At 44.8% G+C, this 18,500-nt stretch overlaps 1 protein-coding gene across 3 annotated transcripts in view; it reads left to right on the forward strand.

Annotated features, from left to right (window-relative positions):
• The window catches only part of ADCY8 (adenylate cyclase 8), a gene marked incomplete at both ends in the record, with an annotated part of 223,421 nt that overhangs the window by 163,349 nt on the left and 41,572 nt on the right, over nucleotides 1-18,500 (forward strand). For 2 of the 3 annotated variants that reach the window (XM_080799944.1, XM_080799946.1), the window contains 2 exons: nucleotides 8,250-8,451; nucleotides 10,542-10,631. In XM_080799944.1, the coding sequence (XP_080656070.1) occupies nucleotides 8,250-8,451; nucleotides 10,542-10,631 (292 nt within the window). The remainder of the gene's footprint in view (nucleotides 1-8,249; nucleotides 8,452-10,541; nucleotides 10,632-18,500) is intronic. The other variant, XM_080799945.1, reaches the window with a different exon arrangement.

Here is an 18,500-nt window from a genome sequence, read left to right on the forward strand (position 1 = left end):
GGTAGAATTTAACTCCCCATTCCTGTGGGGTCGTGTGGCTATGCTGAACGGAACTTCCTTCTGAAGAGTATAGTATGGACGGAGGGAAAGCCTGGAGAAACAAGACAAACGCTCCCAGTCAGCTGATGAACATTAACACAACAGTGATAAGTCATGTTGAATGAGAGTGGCACATAACCTCTGTGGTCTTCCTCTCAAAAACCCATAACTTAATCATAGAGAAAGAAAAAGACAAATTCCAGCTGAAAAACATTCTACAATACACCTGGTCAGTACTCCTCACAACTGTCAAGGTCATTCAAAGCAAAGGAAGTCTAAGAAATCCATCACAGTGAGTAGAGCCTAAGGAGATATGACAACTAAAATTGAAAGTGGTATCCTGGATTGAAGATATGAATACAGAAAATCCTATCAAGAATGTCCAACCCAGTATCTATGAGCCTAACAGAGGGCTAGACTGTGCTGTTGAAATAATATTCCAGTTTTTATGTAAAAAAATTTTTGGAGATATGTATGATTCCAGGGCTGGGACAGGAAATATGCAAGACGAGCCTGGAATATCTTGTCCTACTAGAAAATAAGGAAGCTATCAAGTTGGTTCGCCATGTCTAAAGGACTCGGAAGCCACACTGAAGAAGTTCCCATTGTACCAAGATGGAATAACTTGAGCTTCAGTATGGGTAATTGTTAAAACATTCAATGAAAACCCAGAAAATATTTTTAACTTTATGAGTTTATAATGACATTTTTAAAAGTTGAATGGATGATAGAGAATTGATGGGTTATCTTGGAAACAAGTAAAAAAGAAAAGAAGGAAGGAAGGAAGGTAGGTAGGTAGGAAGATGTTTTCTCTCCTTCCTGCATGAAGTGTACCATGATCTCACCAAATAGTAGGTGAGTGAAACATCATAAAATTATTCATCCTAATATTTTTTAAAGAAACTGTGTAAGTAAAATATTGGCATTTTCCAACATCCCAATGAGTTAATGGATCTAGGAATTGAGCATCAGAGGACATTATTAACACAAAAGGAGAGACAGCCATGTCTCCTGATGGGAGAAGAACAGAACATGTCTATAGTCTTACCAAAAGGATTAAACCTAAGTTGGCTCAGCCCTTTGAATCCAGCTTCCAATCTGTAGGAATCATGGAGGATAAAGGATGTTGAATGAGTCTGCAAAAGTAAAATCCAGGCAGGGGGAAATGCTATAGGTCAAGGGCACATATTCTTCAATAAAGACATTGTGAAGAAAATAAAGGGATAAAGAGAGAACCTGCAGATTTTTTGAAAGAGTTAAAAGATAAAACAAATTTAATATTAAAAATGGGCCCAACTAAGTTATAGTGTCTAAATATAGATGATAAAACTATAAAGGAAAGGAGTAGGTGAGAGGGTTGTAATGGAGCCTGGGGGTGGGCTTTCAGAGGGCCCAACAAAGTTCTGTTTTGTGAACTCAGTAGTCATTACAAAGACAGGCATGTTGTAATAGCTAATTAAGCTATACTTTGGTGTGGTTTCCTGTGTTTATGCTTCATTTTACAATTTAAAGTCTTCAGTGAGAGAGAGGAGGAAAGACTGTGTACCTCTGCTAAATTGAATGCCTATTATGAATCAGACCTGTGTTAGATGCTGGGAATCTATCAGTGAACAAAAAAGACAAAAAAAAAAAAAAAGTGCTCTCATGGATCTTATAATCTAGTGGTAGGAGTCAAAGAAATAATCAAAATATATGTGTATGTCTAGATGTGGATGCCATCTATGTAGCTACTTGTATGCCTTATAGAGATATATATGTAGATATACCTGTACTCTGCATATAGATAACGTATATACCATGCACGCAGATCTGTATTTGCTATTGCAATGAATGAATGAATCAGGAAAGGTACCAGGGAGTGCCATAAGAGGCTGAGTATCCTGACTCCCCAAGAACTATTTGGGCCCTCGGGTCTCAGGGATGGTCTCAGGGTGTTGAGCTGTGAGTGATGGCAGGGTCTTGTCAGATTCACCCAAACTTCCTGGACTCCCCTCTTGACTCCTGCCAATTGAGAGTTAGGGGCCAAGAAGGGCCCCATCTGGTGCATGCTCCCTCCTGACTCCTGGATTCCCAACAGATGTCCTTTATGTGACTCTTTGTGCTGGACACTGGAGGTACACAGTCCTGATCCCTAACATCATAAAGCTCACAGTATAACTGGGGGAAAGGCAATTAGCTGAACAGCTAGAATATGGTACAAAGACTCTGAAGATCGGGCAAGTATATGGTGGAAGAGGGTGTGTAGGAGTGAGGCGAGGAAAACAGATCAAGGCAGTCTTCCCAGAGGAGATGACAGTGACATCTTAACCCCCTCCTGAAGGACTTGTCAGGTCACAGGAGACGGGTAACATGGAGGGGGCGGGGAGACTGGAAAGTGAGTGTCTGGAGGTGAGGGTTTTGTAAGCCTTGCTGAGGAATTATGACTGGTTGGCAAGATATTATCGAAACTTTTGACTGAAGCAGTGATGGGGTTGATTTTGTGTTTAAAGGATCATACTAACATAGAAAATGGAAAGGTGGAAGGGCCTATAGTTGGGAAGACCAGTAGAAGGCAGGTGCAAAACTCTGGGGTGAGAACTGGTAGGGACAAGATAGTGGTGGTGGCCATGGAGGTGGTGGGGCGTGGACCAGTGAGGAAGAATTTGCTAGATAGTTAAGGCGGAGACGGACTGGGTTATGGGGAATGGGAAACAGAGAGGAGCCCAGGCCGAGCTGAGGGTCTAGACTAGCCCTGGGATAGAAAAGGTCACTGTGCCAAAGAGGAAGGGAGTGTGGCACTCCTCACAGCCTGGGAAGACTCCCCTCCCAAAGGCCTTGAACAGGGAAGGTGAGCCAGCCCTGCTGCTTGATTCCTGGCTTCAGGGGAAGAGACCCGGCTCCCCCGGCTGCAGCTGGTGGGCTGAAATACCAGCCAGAACCCCAAACTCACTTGCACAATTGAAGAGAAAAAACGGGCAATGAAGAAAACATCCCAAGCTGATCTCTGACCAGATAGGCCACATGTTGTGGGGACTGAGGTGCCACTTTGCCCCAGATACCGCACAAGCTTTCATTAATGTGTGCTTGTTTCCTCTCCAACTCATTTTGTGTCTGATTGATTCTTTGCGACTAAACAGATGGCAGGTGCCTTTCACTGGCATTTCTTCCGTCACGGAATTTTTAGCAGATGAGGCAGGCTCTGCTCATATGACCACAGCTGACTCCCAGCCCCCAAAGCAAAGTGTAATGGACCTTGGCACAGAGAGTGCTTGCTCTGCTCTTTGCTCTAATTTCCTCGTGCACGCAGATGTTCCTCTCCCAGAGGGGTAAACTGAGGAAAGAACAGAAAATATCTTTTGTGATTATAGAACACATATAGCTCAGTCTGCAAGCACGGTGATGAGGGGATAGAGGACAGAGAGGAAGGTGCGGAAGAAGGAAGGAAAGAAGGGGAAAGAGAAAATATGCAAGCAAGAGAGTGAGGCTAGGAAAAAAAAAAGAAGAAAGGGGCCCTGGGTCTTATTACTTTCTATGCATCTCACTAATTGTATGTACATACTTGACCTCTCTGTAGCCTTGATTTTCTCATCTGTAAAATGGGAATAATAATGCCCATTTCCCAACGTTGCTATAAGAATTAAAAGAACCATATCCATTTTGATAGATTCTGGTTCCCTTCCCTTTCCTGAGCCGTAGTATTTTCATCTGTTGAAGTGGCTAAGAATACCTACCTCTCAGGGTTGCTATGGGGCTCAGATGTTGGACTCGGGCTCTTTGCAGATTCTGAAAGGTGGTATAAATGTCATCTTTGGGTATGAGCCGACTTTCTGTTTCCTATTGCACCCCAAGCTGCAAGAGGCTGTTCACTAATCCCCATTGATAACCCACTTCCCCAGCAAACACCCAGTCGTGATACCAACCCAGACTCTGATTTAAAGACGGGCTGTGGAGAGCAATTAGAACTTAATGTCTAGAAATGATTTGGAGAGAGCTGTTTGCAAATCCCTTGTCATTTCTTTCAGACTCATTTTCAGAAATGAGAGGTTTCCTTGCCTCTTATGGACACCAACAATGCAAAGCAAATTCGGAATCCCTGGATGCTTGAGTATCTCTATAATTAGATTAAAAAACTATAATTGGTTGCTACAATGTTTATGTGTGCAGAAGGAGATGAGCGTGGAGGAGCTGCTGCAGAGATTCTTAGAGGAATTTTATAGGCAGTGCCAGCACCTTGCATCTTGTAATTAATACTCTTCCCATCAATTTTGGAAATGCATTTGGTTTTCTGGATTCCACTGTGAATAGAGAATTAATGTTTCTTTGAGTTCATCTTACGTGCTAAGCATACTGCCTTATTATTTTAACCTCAGAGCCTTCTTAAAAGGTGGGCTTAACGATTCTGGTTTTGCAGATTAAAAATAATCAACTCAGAAGAGTTAGTTACCTTGCCCAAGGCTGTACCACTGGTTAAGTTTTGGAGCTATGGGTTTACACACCTAGGGTTTTGTTCGCTCTTGCCACTCACTGACCCACATGCCCGCCTTTTACCTCCTGCCTTAGCTCCTTCAGGCTGCTGTTAGAAAATACTACAGACTGCAGACTTACAAACAGCTCACGTGCTTCTCACAGTTCTGGAGGCTGGAAGTCCAAGATCGAGGCACTGGCACATTCAGTGTCCAGTGAGAACCGTCTCTGCCCAGCTTTTACATGTGTCCTCATATGGAGGACAGGGCCAGGGAGCTCTTGGGGGTGGCGGAGACCTCTCTAATGAGGGTACTGGCCCCATTCATGAGGGCTCCACCCTCCTGACCTCATTGCCTCCCCAATGCCCCACCTCCAAATACCACCACATTGTGCATTACAATTCAATATCCAAATTTGAGGAAACACAAGCCCTCAGCCCATAGCTTCTCCCTTTCCTTTTTCAGTAAACCCAGAAATAAGTGCTCATCACTTAAAATGGTGTTAGGAGCAAAGGTGGTTCTGGGTGCTAGTCCCACACACAGCCCTCCAGCATACAAAAACACCCCACTAGAAGTTGACCCAGAAGCACAATAGCTAAAATGGGCAACAAAGGGTCAGTTTGGTAAATTGCCAAGCAAATGCTTGCTTTGCCTGTGCAAAACTTATGGTAAATACCATAAGTTTTCAGAATGGTGTCCATTCTGAATCTCCTGGATCTCTGATTGTGTCCCCTACTCCGCTTCCCACGCCAGTGTGGGTCTCGCTGCTGCAATACTGAGAAAGACCCCTCACCCCCAGTGCCAAAGGAATGAAGAAAATCTGGGCAGTTGCCTGTTGGTACTTCCTGGGGACACCTGAGCTTCGTCACTCATGAGAGGATGGCCAGTCTTCTTACAGAGAAGGTCCTGGCTCTGGCTTCCCAACCATCTTAGTGGATCTACAGGACAGGAGGGCCAGCAGCTGAACTTCACATAAACATTGAGCTTTAACACTGGCCCTGCCTTCCAGGAAGAACCAGGTCCCCTGGACATTCCAGATAGGTGGCAGACTCCTCCTGGAGGCAGGAGGGGCTGGAGGGCGACTAAGAATCTCTTTCCCTATGAAGGCTGGTGAGGGGAGGAGGAACATCTTCTTTCCCCACAAAAAGTATAAGTCAATGAGCATATATTGAGCATTGTCTGTGTGCTCAGCTCTATAGCAGATGTCATGGGAGAACCCAGGGAAAAATAGCCTTGAAGGATGAACGAGACATTACCCCAGGAGAGAGCACAGAAGGAGAAGCACAGGGCACATGCCTGAGTGTTGCCCGTGGAGGGCAGAGCAGCTAGAGGGGGAGCCCAGAGCAGCCCCTGTGGCCCTGCACATCACCATGGAGGTCCATGGAGGTCCGCAGACTATGTGGCTGGCAGTGGGGGGCCACAGAAGAGTCTGAGGCTCCTGCTGAGTGACTCTCAACATCTTCTTTGCCAGCTTTGCTTCTGCCTCACACTTTGAAAGCATTCGTATTCCTGGGGGCTGCCTCACAGTATTGAGAGGCATAAGCCTAGAAATTGGCCCCTTTTCTCCAGGGACTGTCTGACAAAAGCGATCCTCCTTCATTTGCCTCCCCTGGGTGCCCCACAATAATGGTGTGCTGTTCCAAGAGTGTCTTTCCAGCCTGTCTGGGGGGAAGTTTCCTATCTGCCCAGAGCCCTCTGGGAACCCACTGCTGCACAGACCTTCTGTTCTTATCTAGAACTCCTACAGAGACTTCCTGTCAAGGTGATCTATAAAACCAAAACTGTGCAAGCATTTTTTTTTTTAAAAGGAAATATAAAACCTTCAACAATAAAAGCTGGGACTGTGGAGAGAGTGAATTTCCAGCCTTTCTGATGCGTGAACATGCAAAGGGATTTGCCAGTCTTAGTTACCCAGCCCCACCCTTGCAAATGTCTTACCTCCTGGCTGTCCTGATGCCATGCACTCCTTCTCTCCTGCTCATTGGACTACATTTCCTAAATCCCTTTTGCTGCTTTCTCTCCTTCCAGCCCATCAACTTCTGTAGTTTCATCTGTGGTGCCCTTACTTCTTAACCTCCTTGGGCAAGCTCCTCCCTTCTCAGATCTTCAACCAGCACCTGTTCACTCCAGACCCAGAACACTCCACAACCATCCCTCCAACTGCCTAGCTCTCTGCATGTCTCTAGATGGATGATCCACAAGCACCAGAAATTCAACTGGTCCCAAATCAAATTCATCATCCTTATACTCTATGGTCCAGCTTCTCTTCCTGCATTTACCAGTTCAGATGGTAAAAACATGAATGTCACCCTTAATGATGTCACTCTGCCACACACCTCCACACACATACAGAAAACATTTACTAAGAATAATGCTGTGTCTTTCCCTGAACCTCCCAGTTATCCGTGCTGCTACCTTATGTCCTTCCCTTGGTAACTTGGGCCCCAACTATCTAAACCTCTGCCAAACTCTTTCTCTTCTCTTCACTCCATCCTTCACCTCCTACCACGGTTGTCCTTCAGATACACAGATACGACCGTGTCCTTCCTGAAAAAAGCATTTGGGATATCTGTGTATTGCCTCCATGCAGAACTTTCTACACAGCATGTATGAGAGCCCCGCACTCTCCAGCCCCACAGCCTTGCCGCCTGGGTTAGTGGAAGTTCTAAACTTGCGGCTCACTCTCACTCTCCTGCTCCTCGCTTTTTCCTTCCCTAAAACACTCTCTTCAACCTCCAAGTCCTGACCCAAATGGTACCTCTTTTGTGAAGCCTCCCTTGATTCCTTTTCCTGTCTTCTAAATGATGGTTGCTCAAACCCTTTTATAGATCATAGCATATTCTCCAATCGTTCATTCATAAGTGTATGTTGATTGAGCATCGACCACTGGAAGATGCTGAAGCCAAATGGATGGACTTCACCATAGAGATGGAGGAGCCACAGGTACCCTTCAATGTGCAACAGTTGGCTGGTGAAAGAAAGGTAGAGAAGTGAGACACAAATGGCTGAACAGAGAACAGAGAATGAGGGATGAATTCCCAAGGAGAAGTATGCCTGCTGAGAGGTTGGTTGGTAAGGAGAGGAAGCAGTCAAAGATGCCTCCAGAGATGGGCTTTGAGATCACCAAGTTGCTGGAAACAACCTGACACCCAACAGAAATGTTCATAGACAGGGGCTACCATGGGACAGAGCTTTGGTGAGACCTTGAAGCTCAAGATGTGTACTTGGGAGAGATGTTGAAGCCTTGGGCAAGGATGAGTTCTCCTTACCTACAACTCAAATTGCCCCTTTACCCATCTCAAATGGCACATGGTATATTCCCTGCAAATCTTGATAATCACTAACCAAACTGAGCGATTTGAAACAGGTGCCAAATTCAGATCTTGGCATCAGAGTAGACCAAGAGGTAAAGTGTTTCATAAAAGCCCCCTCAAAGGAGAAAGGGCATGTGGGTCCCTCCCACAGTGGGGATATTGAGATAAAATTCCAGTGGTATGTTGCCTTCGCAGCAGTTGCCTAGTGAGAAAGATAATGATATAGGAAGCCAAAAAAAGGGGGGGGGTGGACAGGAACAATAAATAAAGTGAAATTTGATGGTCATTTCAAAGTTTCTTGATAAAATATTCTAGGGATGGATATAATTAAGAAAAGGTCTCCTGCTGATTTTTCTTGAACAAACAGAGCTTTAGAGAATTATTGGGTTCCAGGGGTGGGGAAGGGCAGTCATGAATGATGCCATGTGACCCAACATTCTGGGTTTCCCTGCAGGGTGATGCCAATGGCCATCCAGTTTTCCATCCTGATTATGCTGCACTCGGCTCTCGTCCTCATCACCACGGCAGAGGATTATAAGTGTTTGCCCCTCATCCTCCGGAAAACTTGCTGTTGGATTAATGAGACCTATTTGGCCCGGAACGTCATCATCTTTGCATCCATCTTGATTAACTTCCTGGGCGCCATCTTGAATATCGTAAGCATTCCAAACCCACCAACCCTCTGGCTTCTCATGCGCAGGCAAGAATGAAGGGTTTATGGAGCCTGTAGCTTCTTGCATTGCCTTTCTTGGTACCACTTACCTTCAAGTGCCTGGTGCAGCCCTAAGCTTAGGGACAGAGAACAGAAATGCAGCTACTGTCAGAGCTGTGCATTTTACTGGTGGCAAATTGTCTCTTCCCAGTGGGGGAGATTATCTGCTCCAAGGGAGCGTAAACGTCCTGAAGTTTCTGTATTGTCAGTGGCCAACCAACTATAATCGTGAATCAGAGTTCCCTTTAAGTATCTACCTGCTATGTGCCATGCACTGAAGGAGAAGCTGTACGTGTTTTTCTTATTAAATCCTCACATAAACCCCGTGAGGTAAGTCTCCTTATCCCCACTTTATGGCGAAGGAAACTGAGGCTCAGAGACATGAAATAACTTGCTAATAAGGTCTGTCTGACTCCACGACTCATGCTCATCCTCAAATGCTAAATTTTATCTCTGGAAGTGGGGGTAGGGGGGTGGAAATAAAAGAACCATCATTTCTTGAACACCTACTATGTGCTACAGGTAGGTATTACGGTTCCCATGCAATGGGTAAGGGAAATGCGCTTCAGGAAGCTTGAGATCTTGCCTATGACTTTCTAAGAGTTCACATTGGATGTGACACATTGAACTCAGATGACTCTCCAGCTGCCATATTTATCATTGTTTTTAATTGGTGATCCATGTTTTAATGATTTCATTTTCTCTCTAAAATGTTAACATGATAGTGACAGCATTTTCTGTGTACATACAAACAGTCTGTGTTGTCCATGGCTTAGTTACTCTAGATTCTAAGAGTGATCTGTCTCCTTCCAGGTTTTGAACTTGGCATGTTGAGAGAGGCTAATGGAGGCATCCGTCTTGTGGTTGAACCCATCAGTGTGCCCTTGGGGCCTGAGGGAGGGTCTCCACGTGTTTAGGGACTCAAACTTGTCAGCTTGTCAGTTGTCAGCCTGTGAGTCAGAGGCTTATACTGCCTGAAATTTGTTGTCCAGAATGGCCCAGTAATTACTTAGAGCTATGTTGCCCAAACTCTGTGGTTGGCCTTGTAGGAAAGGATTCTATAGGATAAAGAAAAAGGAAAATCCTAACCTAACTTAAGTCTCCACCTAATGAATATTTTATAGATTATTGCAATTGAAATGGAAGTGCTTAGGAACATTGATCATGGCCTACGGAGGCGTAGCCAGGATCTCAAGTCTTGACAAATCAGGTATTTCTGGGGTGCAGGATTTGGAAATAAATTCAGTGACTCGAGGTCAAAGTTACATCTGGGCCATCCATGCCACGGAGGTCCGGCAGGAAGTTCAGAGGCTTTGGAGTCAGATAGACCTGCCATCAAATCTCAGCTGTACCGCTTACCAGCTAGGTGATCCTAGACAAGTTACTTTACTTCTCAGAGTTTCATATATTTTTATTGTAAAATGGGGATAAAAATAATAGCTACATCACAAGGTGGTTGTGAGGCTTTTCTGTCCAAAGTGTCTGGCACAGAGGAGGCATTCAGCCAATGGTAGCTCCTCTTTCCTGAGCACCGCAAAGTCTGCAGCAGTTTCTGGCCTAGGGAATGTCCTCCCACCCCCTGTCCCATGCTAAGAGTCTTTCTGCAGAACGTGCCCCCCTCAGATCCCTGGAATCCTCCCAGCTGTTGATAAGAGACAGGTTGCAAGCATACCCTAGACCTTTTCTCCTGCCATCTGGCTCTCTTCAGAGCCCCGCAGGCACTCTCCATTGGCCCTATGTGACGGGGCAAGCAGAGCTGTCTTATCCTGGCTTCCAGGCTGGCTTACAAAAGCTTTTTCTGAGCCAGTACCTTCTTTAAAATGGAAGAGGAGATCCCAGCTGGCCCCTCCATTCTGGAATGAAGCCCCCTTTAGGGCCTGGTCTGCCCAGGCTTCTGCCTAGGCTCGGCAGTGAAGGCACACTGCTTTGTTCCCAGCACTCACACTGACTTTGTTGTTCCTGTGTTTTGTTTTGTTTTGTTTTTTGTTGTTGTCGTTGTTCTTCTTCTTCTTCTTCTTTTTTTTTAATCCGCAGCTGTGGTGTGATTTTGACAAGTCGATACCCTTGAAGAACCTGACTTTCAATTCCTCAGCTGTGTTTACAGATATCTGCTCCTACCCAGAGGTATTTATTCTCGAGCTCCCCTTGGCAAGGCTTGGGCTAGGTACCTCCGCCGGCTCCACACAAGCACAACTGCCCAAAGGGTTTCAGAAAGCGTTCCAGAGGCCTGCTTTCTTCTTCTGTCTCCTCCTCCTCCTGTTCCTCCTCTTCCTCCTTCCCCTTCTCTGCCTTTCCCTCTCTCCCCTGCCTTTTTCCTGCCCTTACCTCCAGCCTTTCCTGATTCTCCCTTCTTCTTCCTCTTCCTTTCTTCCTTCTTCACCTGTACCTCTGTCCACATTCCTCTTCCCCTTCCCTCTCCCCCATTCATTTCCCCTTCTCATCTCTAAACCCTAGAGCAGCATGTGCTGTTGTTCCCAGTCGAGGGCAGAGTTATGGCTCAAATGGCTTTTGCTGCATTCAAGAAGGAGGGAAGGGAGGAAGAGAGGTAGGGGGGAAGGAGGAAAGAAGGAAGGGAAGGGGAGGGAGAGGAGAAGGAAAGACGGAAGGGAGGAAGGGAGGAAGGAAGAGGGGGAAGGAGGGAGGAAGGGGAGGAGGAAGGAAAGGAAGGGTGAAGAGAGAAGGAAAGAGGGAAGGAGGAAGAGAAGGAAGGAAGGAGGGAAGGGAGGAAAAGAGGAAAGGAGTGGGAGAAATAGAAAGAAAAAGGCTAAAAAGTCACAAACACAGAAAACCACAACCAAATGTAAAACAAAAAACAGCACCACAGGGTCAGGAGGTGTCTCAGCAGAGACCCACCATCATTATGTAAGTCTCACCCTCCCTTGGCCACAGAACCAGAGGTTTGCCCTGGGCCTATGGTACTGGGCAAAGGACCGTCTTAGGCTGTGTTAGCGATAGCCCAGAACTTTACATTCAGGGGCAGAAATTCGGGGTCAGGAGAGAGGACAGCTGGGTTGTCCCAGCAGACCCCAGCCAACCTCACACCCCAGGGACCCAGGTAGACCCTTGTTCTCTAAGACTCCTCCACCGCCTGGGTGAGGAAAAGGCTCTGTGTTGTCTCACCTAGGCCCCAGAATCAGTGTGAGAAATGTTCTGAAAAGGAGAGAAGGCCTCCTGCCCTGTATAAGGTGTAGAGCACCTATTTGGTACACATGGCATCATTCAATACTCCAGACGGTTGTCATCTCCATTCCCTAGATAATGCAACAGAGGCCCAGAGAGTAACTTGCTCAGTGCCACTCCGCACCACTCCTGCCTGCCTGCCATCCTCCCTCACTTTTTTCCTTCCTTCTTTCTTTCTGTCCTTCTCTTCTTAATTCAGTGGTCAAGACTTGGAACTGCAATTCAAACCCTATCTGGCTTGTTCTTGATCTTGTGCTTCTGCATCCAGGCTCGGTCCTCCATTCCTAGGGAGGAACTAAGCTTTTCTTAAGGAAGTCCAGGGCAAGATGGAACTAGCTCTTGTTGGGGGACCTCAACTGAGAGAGCATAGACTTTGTGGACTCTGTGGGACACCAGCTCCCTGAGAATGTCTCAGGTTGGAGGGCATGAGGAGTGTCCCCAGATGCAGTGAGCTGGCCATCCATCAACTATGGAGAGCTAGGTAAAGCTGGATTTCAATCCCGGCTGAGCCCCTTTACCTGCTAGCAATGGAATCTTGAGTCAGCTCTTCTTCTCCCTGAACCTGAGCTTCCTTATCTATAAAGTAGGAGAAATAATATCTTCTTCTCATGGCTTTTGTGGAGTTAGGGAATATCATATTGTCATGGTGCATACCTAGATGAGTTTGCTGATGTGTAGCTCCAACGTATCATCTGACATGGAGTTGGTGTTCATGAGCTATTCATCTGGACTTCCACATCACTCTAGAACAGTACATATACTTGACCCCAAATCTAAACTCCCAAACTCAGGACCACAGCGTTCATGGGTTTGCCAGTCCTAAGAAAGTGGCTTTTTGATCACATAACATCATCTCTGTGCCTCAGTTTCCTTATCTATAAAACAAGAAGGAAAGTAGTACCTTCCTCAAGGGTAGTTATGAGGATTAAATGCAGTAATCCATGTAAAGTGTCCAGAGTAGCATCTAGCACAAAGTAGCTTCTCATTAAACGTCAGCCATGATGTATTTATGATTTCCTATAAGAAGGTTTTGAGCCTGCACCACTGATACACATTTATCTCTAAGTTACATTCCTCTATCACTGTGCTAGTATATTGTGTACATTGTGGAACATATTCAAAACATAGAAATGTTTGCAGATGAGGTAAATTAAATAAGAGTTTCAATACTTTCCTCCCACAACCAAAGGATCATCTTGCTCAAGGGTGAGCAAACTGTGACCTCCAGCCAAATTCTGCCTGCCACCTGTTTTGTAAGTAAAGTTTTATTGGAGCTTAGCCACACCCACTTAGTACCAATTGTCTATAGCTACTTTTTTGGGGTGAAGATTTATTTTTTTAATTAGAGAGAGAGAAAGAGAGCACACACGAGCATGGGGAGGAGCAGAAGGAGAGGGAAAAAGAGTCCTCAAGTAGATTCCACACTGAGCATGGAGCATAATGGGAGCTCAACCCCAGGACCCCAAGATCATGACCTGAGCCGAAATCAAGAACTGGCCGCTCAACTGACTGAACCCCCCAGGTGCCCTGTCTGTGGCTACTCTGATAGTACAGTTGGCAGAGTTGAGTAGCTGCAAGAGATGGTGTGGGGCCCACGGAGCCAAAATATTTACTAGCTGACCCTTTACAGAGTTCGCCAACTTTTGGCAATCCCCCCAGAAGCAGGAATCCCACTGGCCAAATTGATAGGAATCTGAACTCTTTCCATCACCATCTACCACCGACGGCCTGATTTGACGGACCAGTTCCCATCTTGATATACGTGCCTCCCCACCTAGAGATTTGTCCGCCAAACGAGAAGGAATTAGATATTCAGACCTTGTAAAAGACTTAATTCACACACAATGCCTCCCAGCACTCACACATGCGTGACCCCAAATCCCTTCATCTCTCTGAGCTGTGGCTTCCTCATCTGTGTACCTGACCTCTCTACCTCACCCCATGAGAAAGAGGACTCAGTCCGAAGCCTGTGACATAAACATATCATATAAACATGGATGATGTGATGTAAGCATAAGAGGCTGTTTTAATATATGGTATCAGGTATAATTTAGTCTTGAACTGGAGCTTGCCTATTACTCAAAGTGGATGAAGATACAGTAAATGACAGTGAAGAAGGCCGCATTCCAACTTTGATGTGAGAAATCGTCTAGGGGAGGGAAGAGACATGGGTTTGCAAAAACGAGTGCAGAGCACATGCACAAACCCAGAGTGTCATTATCTCAAACACTTGCGAGGGGTTCTCAGCAGGCTCAGTAGGAAGACCTTCATTTTAGAGCTGAGCCCCTTTATTATGCGAGTCCCTATAAATGTGCTGGCACGTTTGAATAAATAGTCAACTGTATTTGCAGGAGCAGTTAGAGGTTGCTAATGTTTTGAAGTGTCCCTGAAAGCTGATCTCCCATAAGGGTGTCATTATCTGTGTTTTTGCTCATTAAATATTAGCTTTCGTGATGAAGATGAGAGAAGAAAGGTGGGCGGTATGGAAAGAGGAAGACAAGGTGGAGAAAAAGCAAGAAGGAGGCAGAAAGAAGAAGAAAAACAATTAAAAGAAAAGAGAATATGTGATCAAGGAAATAGGCATATTTTTTAAACCCCAAAAGTGACGATAAAAACTAGTGCCTTCAGTTCTCTGGTGAATTCCTCAGGTGGGAGTCTGAACCCCAAGTGGTTTTGGAGGAAACTTTATTGAGGGTGGTCAGAAATCCCCAGCTGCTATTCAGGATAAAATTAGGTTTTCCCGTGTTCCCGCAGCAATAGCCCCACCAAAACATTCAAATGAAGAAGGAGTATCAAATGGCTTTGCAGGAAATTCAGAATTTTTTCCAGTTGAACAGAGGGCTGTTATAGGAGCTCATTTTGTTTCTGCACAGAACCAATTAGATGTTATGGCTAAATATATCAAGAATATTGATGTGTTTTTTTCCAAATGATAATCAGTTTTTGGAATTGCCTTTCCCCACAAAGAGCCCAAAAGCTATGCAGGCAAAGGGTGATCTAAAAACCAACAGACTCCATCATGCCGAAGCTTAGGTTTCAAGTCTTTAAGGACATTAGCAGAACATGGGAAACAGAATAAGTGTGGGTGATAGAGGTTGCGTGGTGACCTCGAGTGAGGGAGGAGGACTCTTCTTCTGCCATTTACTTGCTTTGAAGCCTTGAACAAGTCACTTAACTTCTCTGAGCCTTGGTTTTTTCAGCTATATAATGGGATTATTTGTTGTTATTGTTGTTTTGTTTTGTTTTGTTTTGTGGAGCCTAATGTGGGGCTTCAACTCATGACCTTGAGATCAAGATCTAAGTTGAGATTAAGAGTCAGTTGCTTAACTGAGCCACCCACTCACCCTTATAATGGAATTATTAATAATACCTATCTCATAAGATTGTTGGGATGACAAAGAGAGATGACATCAATAAAACATTCATTAAATGTTAGTTTCTTTCTTAAAGCCTTCGGCAACTAGGGAAAAATAGTGCCTGCCCAAGTAGAGATCTGAATTTAAGGAAGATAGGGACGTTACAAATTTCTTAAATGCACACGAATCTCTGCTCCAAACATGAGATTATCTACATGATCATGTGTCCAGACTAAACACTTGAACAGGCCATATTTTCGTACCGTGTTTCCCTTTCATAATCTCACTCTTCTGGCCTCACCAATTGTTTCTGAGATGGTGACCACCTTGCATTGCATCATTCTCAGGGAGCCAGATCCTTCAAGACCCTGTACTTGTTGCCCATGCTGAGGGAGTGGCCTTGAAGGGCACACACTTAATTCCCACAGTGTCACCATGTTCCTCTCTGCTGCTCATTCTTAGCTGACAGCGTATACTTCTTAGATACATGTTTCACAATGTCAAATTGCCGTCCTCTGGAAGAACATTTAATTTTTGAAAGTCACTGAGATGCATGATCTGGCTGGACATCGCTGTTCAGGAATCAAACACAGACTGCATCTTTGATGTTTTTCAAAAATGGACTCTGATGATGATTTACAAAGATCTGAGTTCAGTCATCAAAGAAGCACAGCCAAGACAAGGACATAATCTTGCAAGTGTCTGTGTTGAATCGTCTAATAAGCACCACCAAGATAAGCATGATCCTACTTTTAAAAATATTGTATTGTAACGCCTTTCCATAAGATATAGATACTGTGTAGGTGTTTTTTTTATTATGTTTTGCTTCACAGCTTTCCTGGCATAGTCATTATTTGTACACATCATTAATACAGGTATGTCTTTCCAGGAAGGATTATGAGGTTAGAGTGTCAACTGTGAATGTAGTTGCTTCTAGGAAATATCTAGAATAGTTTATCTCCCCTCAACCCAAGTCAGATATAAACACCCACATCTACTTGTGGACTTTAAATGCAATTTCGACAGATGTAAGCTAACAACTATAATAACCAAGAGAACATTCACCATTCTTCCTCTAGTATGGGGGGGGGGGGGGAAGAGGCCAGTCATCAAAACGAGGATCTAGAAGAAGACAAAGCATAGTCAGATTATAGCAGAGCATCCAGCCTAAACAAAATGCCCCTCTCCCCTGCCTCACACAATCCAGTAAAGAGCGAGGAATGTCAGGTTATTCATCTCACCTGCACCCGTGGTCACCCTCGGGTCCCGACACTGTCACTCCTGGACTGTGTGGAAAGGGGAGGCTCAGGATGAAGCAGAGAAGCCTCTGTCTTTGGTCCATATGTACTTCACTGCGCTGATGGAACCAAGAGTTATCATCGAAAACCAGGTTCTGTGTGAATCAGAAAGTTTGCATTCTTTCCTTGAAGAACCGTGACTTCTGAAAATTGTCAGTCGTCTTTCCTCTTTCTTCTGTGAATTTATAATGCCATGGGATCTGGCAGCAACCAAAGGGGGGCTGACAGCCCAGCATGCATGACTTGTGTGGGGCTGAGTTCAAGTCCTTCTTCATGTTACCATGGTGTAATATCCTTCTGCTTCCTCCTCTTCCAGGAGGAGAATGTGTACCTATTGCCAAGATCATTTATGATACTTTGTGACAGTGTCCTGACCTTAGAACAGTGCCTTCCAGCCTGGCACAGTTCTTGATCCCCAGTAGGTCCTCATTCAACAATTGTAGAATTTGGGCAAAATACTTTTTTCATGCAAACACAATCCCCAGCTATCCTCTGAATCCTTTGCCATGGCATGGGAGTCCAACTTTTTTTCAGTACAGACTTAGAAGATTTTGCTTTATTTGTCATTTCCCAAGTCAATGTATTACCTGACAGAAGAAAATCTCAATTATTCAGAAGGAGAAATGTGTTCTATATGCTTCCCTCTTCTGTAAAATGACTGTAAGAATAGTACCTGTCCTTGGATCATTTCAAGAGTGAAGTAAGTGGAGGCATAGGAAGCCACTCATAAAGTACCTTGCACAGAATTCATGCCCAGCAAATGTTTGGTTGTGATCACTACTTCCACCTCCCACCAACTTACCCCAATGCGCAGGCATTGCCATTCCCATTGATCCCCTCACGTTACCGGGTGTTCATCTAGTGTGAGGACCTGGGCTGCCTCCCACCTACACATCCTCAGTGTCTGTCCCTCTTCTCCTACCCACATGTCAACCTCACTACTGAAATGCCTCTCACCTCTTTTTTCCTAACTTGGGCACCAAGGCGCTGGCACTCACTGGGGCAGTCAATCTTTTATTTTCCTGGTCAAAACTGCCATATCATGATTAGGTCTCTTATCCCCTTAAAATGTCTGTGTTCTCTATTAAAAATTGCTAGAAACTGACCAGTCCCTACCATTTCTCATACATACCCTGGTGGGACTATGTTTCATCATTTAAAACCTAGGAAGACATAGAGAACCCCATGATGATACGGGATGCAGACTTCTCAGGAATAGAGGGACTCATGGCAGAACAGTACATTTGTCCCTGCCTCATTTGGTATTTGGTGTTATGATCAGATTAAAGGACTTTACAGATGGAAATTATCCACACCAAAGCCATGTTCTATATGTCCATACTTTGCATTGTTGTGATTATAGTGCCTATAAAATTTTATATCCTGCTTTTTGGCATTAAGTTATTTTGAAAACATTTTCTATGCATTGCCTTTGAAATGCTCCTCTGAAAATCTTTGTCTATGGAGATTTTTATTTTGGGGGGGGGCTTCCTATTTTTTCACACTTGTCTCCTCATTGTCCTCTCGTACCCTCAATAATCCCTAATGAATGTTCTTATTTCTTTTCTCCCACAGCCCCTCAAACATGAGAGACTCTACACATTAGTCTCTGTATCTTCTGTCTTTACTTTTCATGTTCTTCTTGGACAATCTCCACACTGTGGGGTCAGGTGAACCATGTCAAACATGTCTCCGGACCCATCTCTCTTCCGAGCCTCAGCCTCACACTTGTGGTTGCCCTCAGTTGTCTTTTCTGGATCATCCTCCATTCCTGAAGCTTGAGAACCCTAAAGCTGAATGCATTCCTTTTCCCCACCCTCATTCTGTAGTTGGTTTTTTCTCTTAGTTAATAGATTAATCCCTGCTGGAATGCTTACCACCAGCTCCGACTCCTCCCTCTCCCCACCTTCATGTAAAGTTACACATGTTTCTTGCCCCATCCATTGGGTTTGTCCCCAAACTTGTCATTAAATCTTCACTTTTTCTCCACGACTTAATAATCCCTCCTGTACTTATCTACCCCCCAGTTCATTCCTAGACCACTGACCTGTTGAATCCATTACAAACTTGAAACCCACCTGTGGCTCCTTGCAGAATAAAGTGCACACTTCTCAGCAGCACATACAAAAGTTTTTGCAACGTGGCTTTGCCTCCTATCT

This window comes from Martes martes (genome assembly GCF_963455335.1).
Source record: "Martes martes genome assembly, chromosome: 4".
Classification (NCBI taxonomy): Eukaryota; Metazoa; Chordata; class Mammalia; order Carnivora; family Mustelidae; genus Martes; species Martes martes.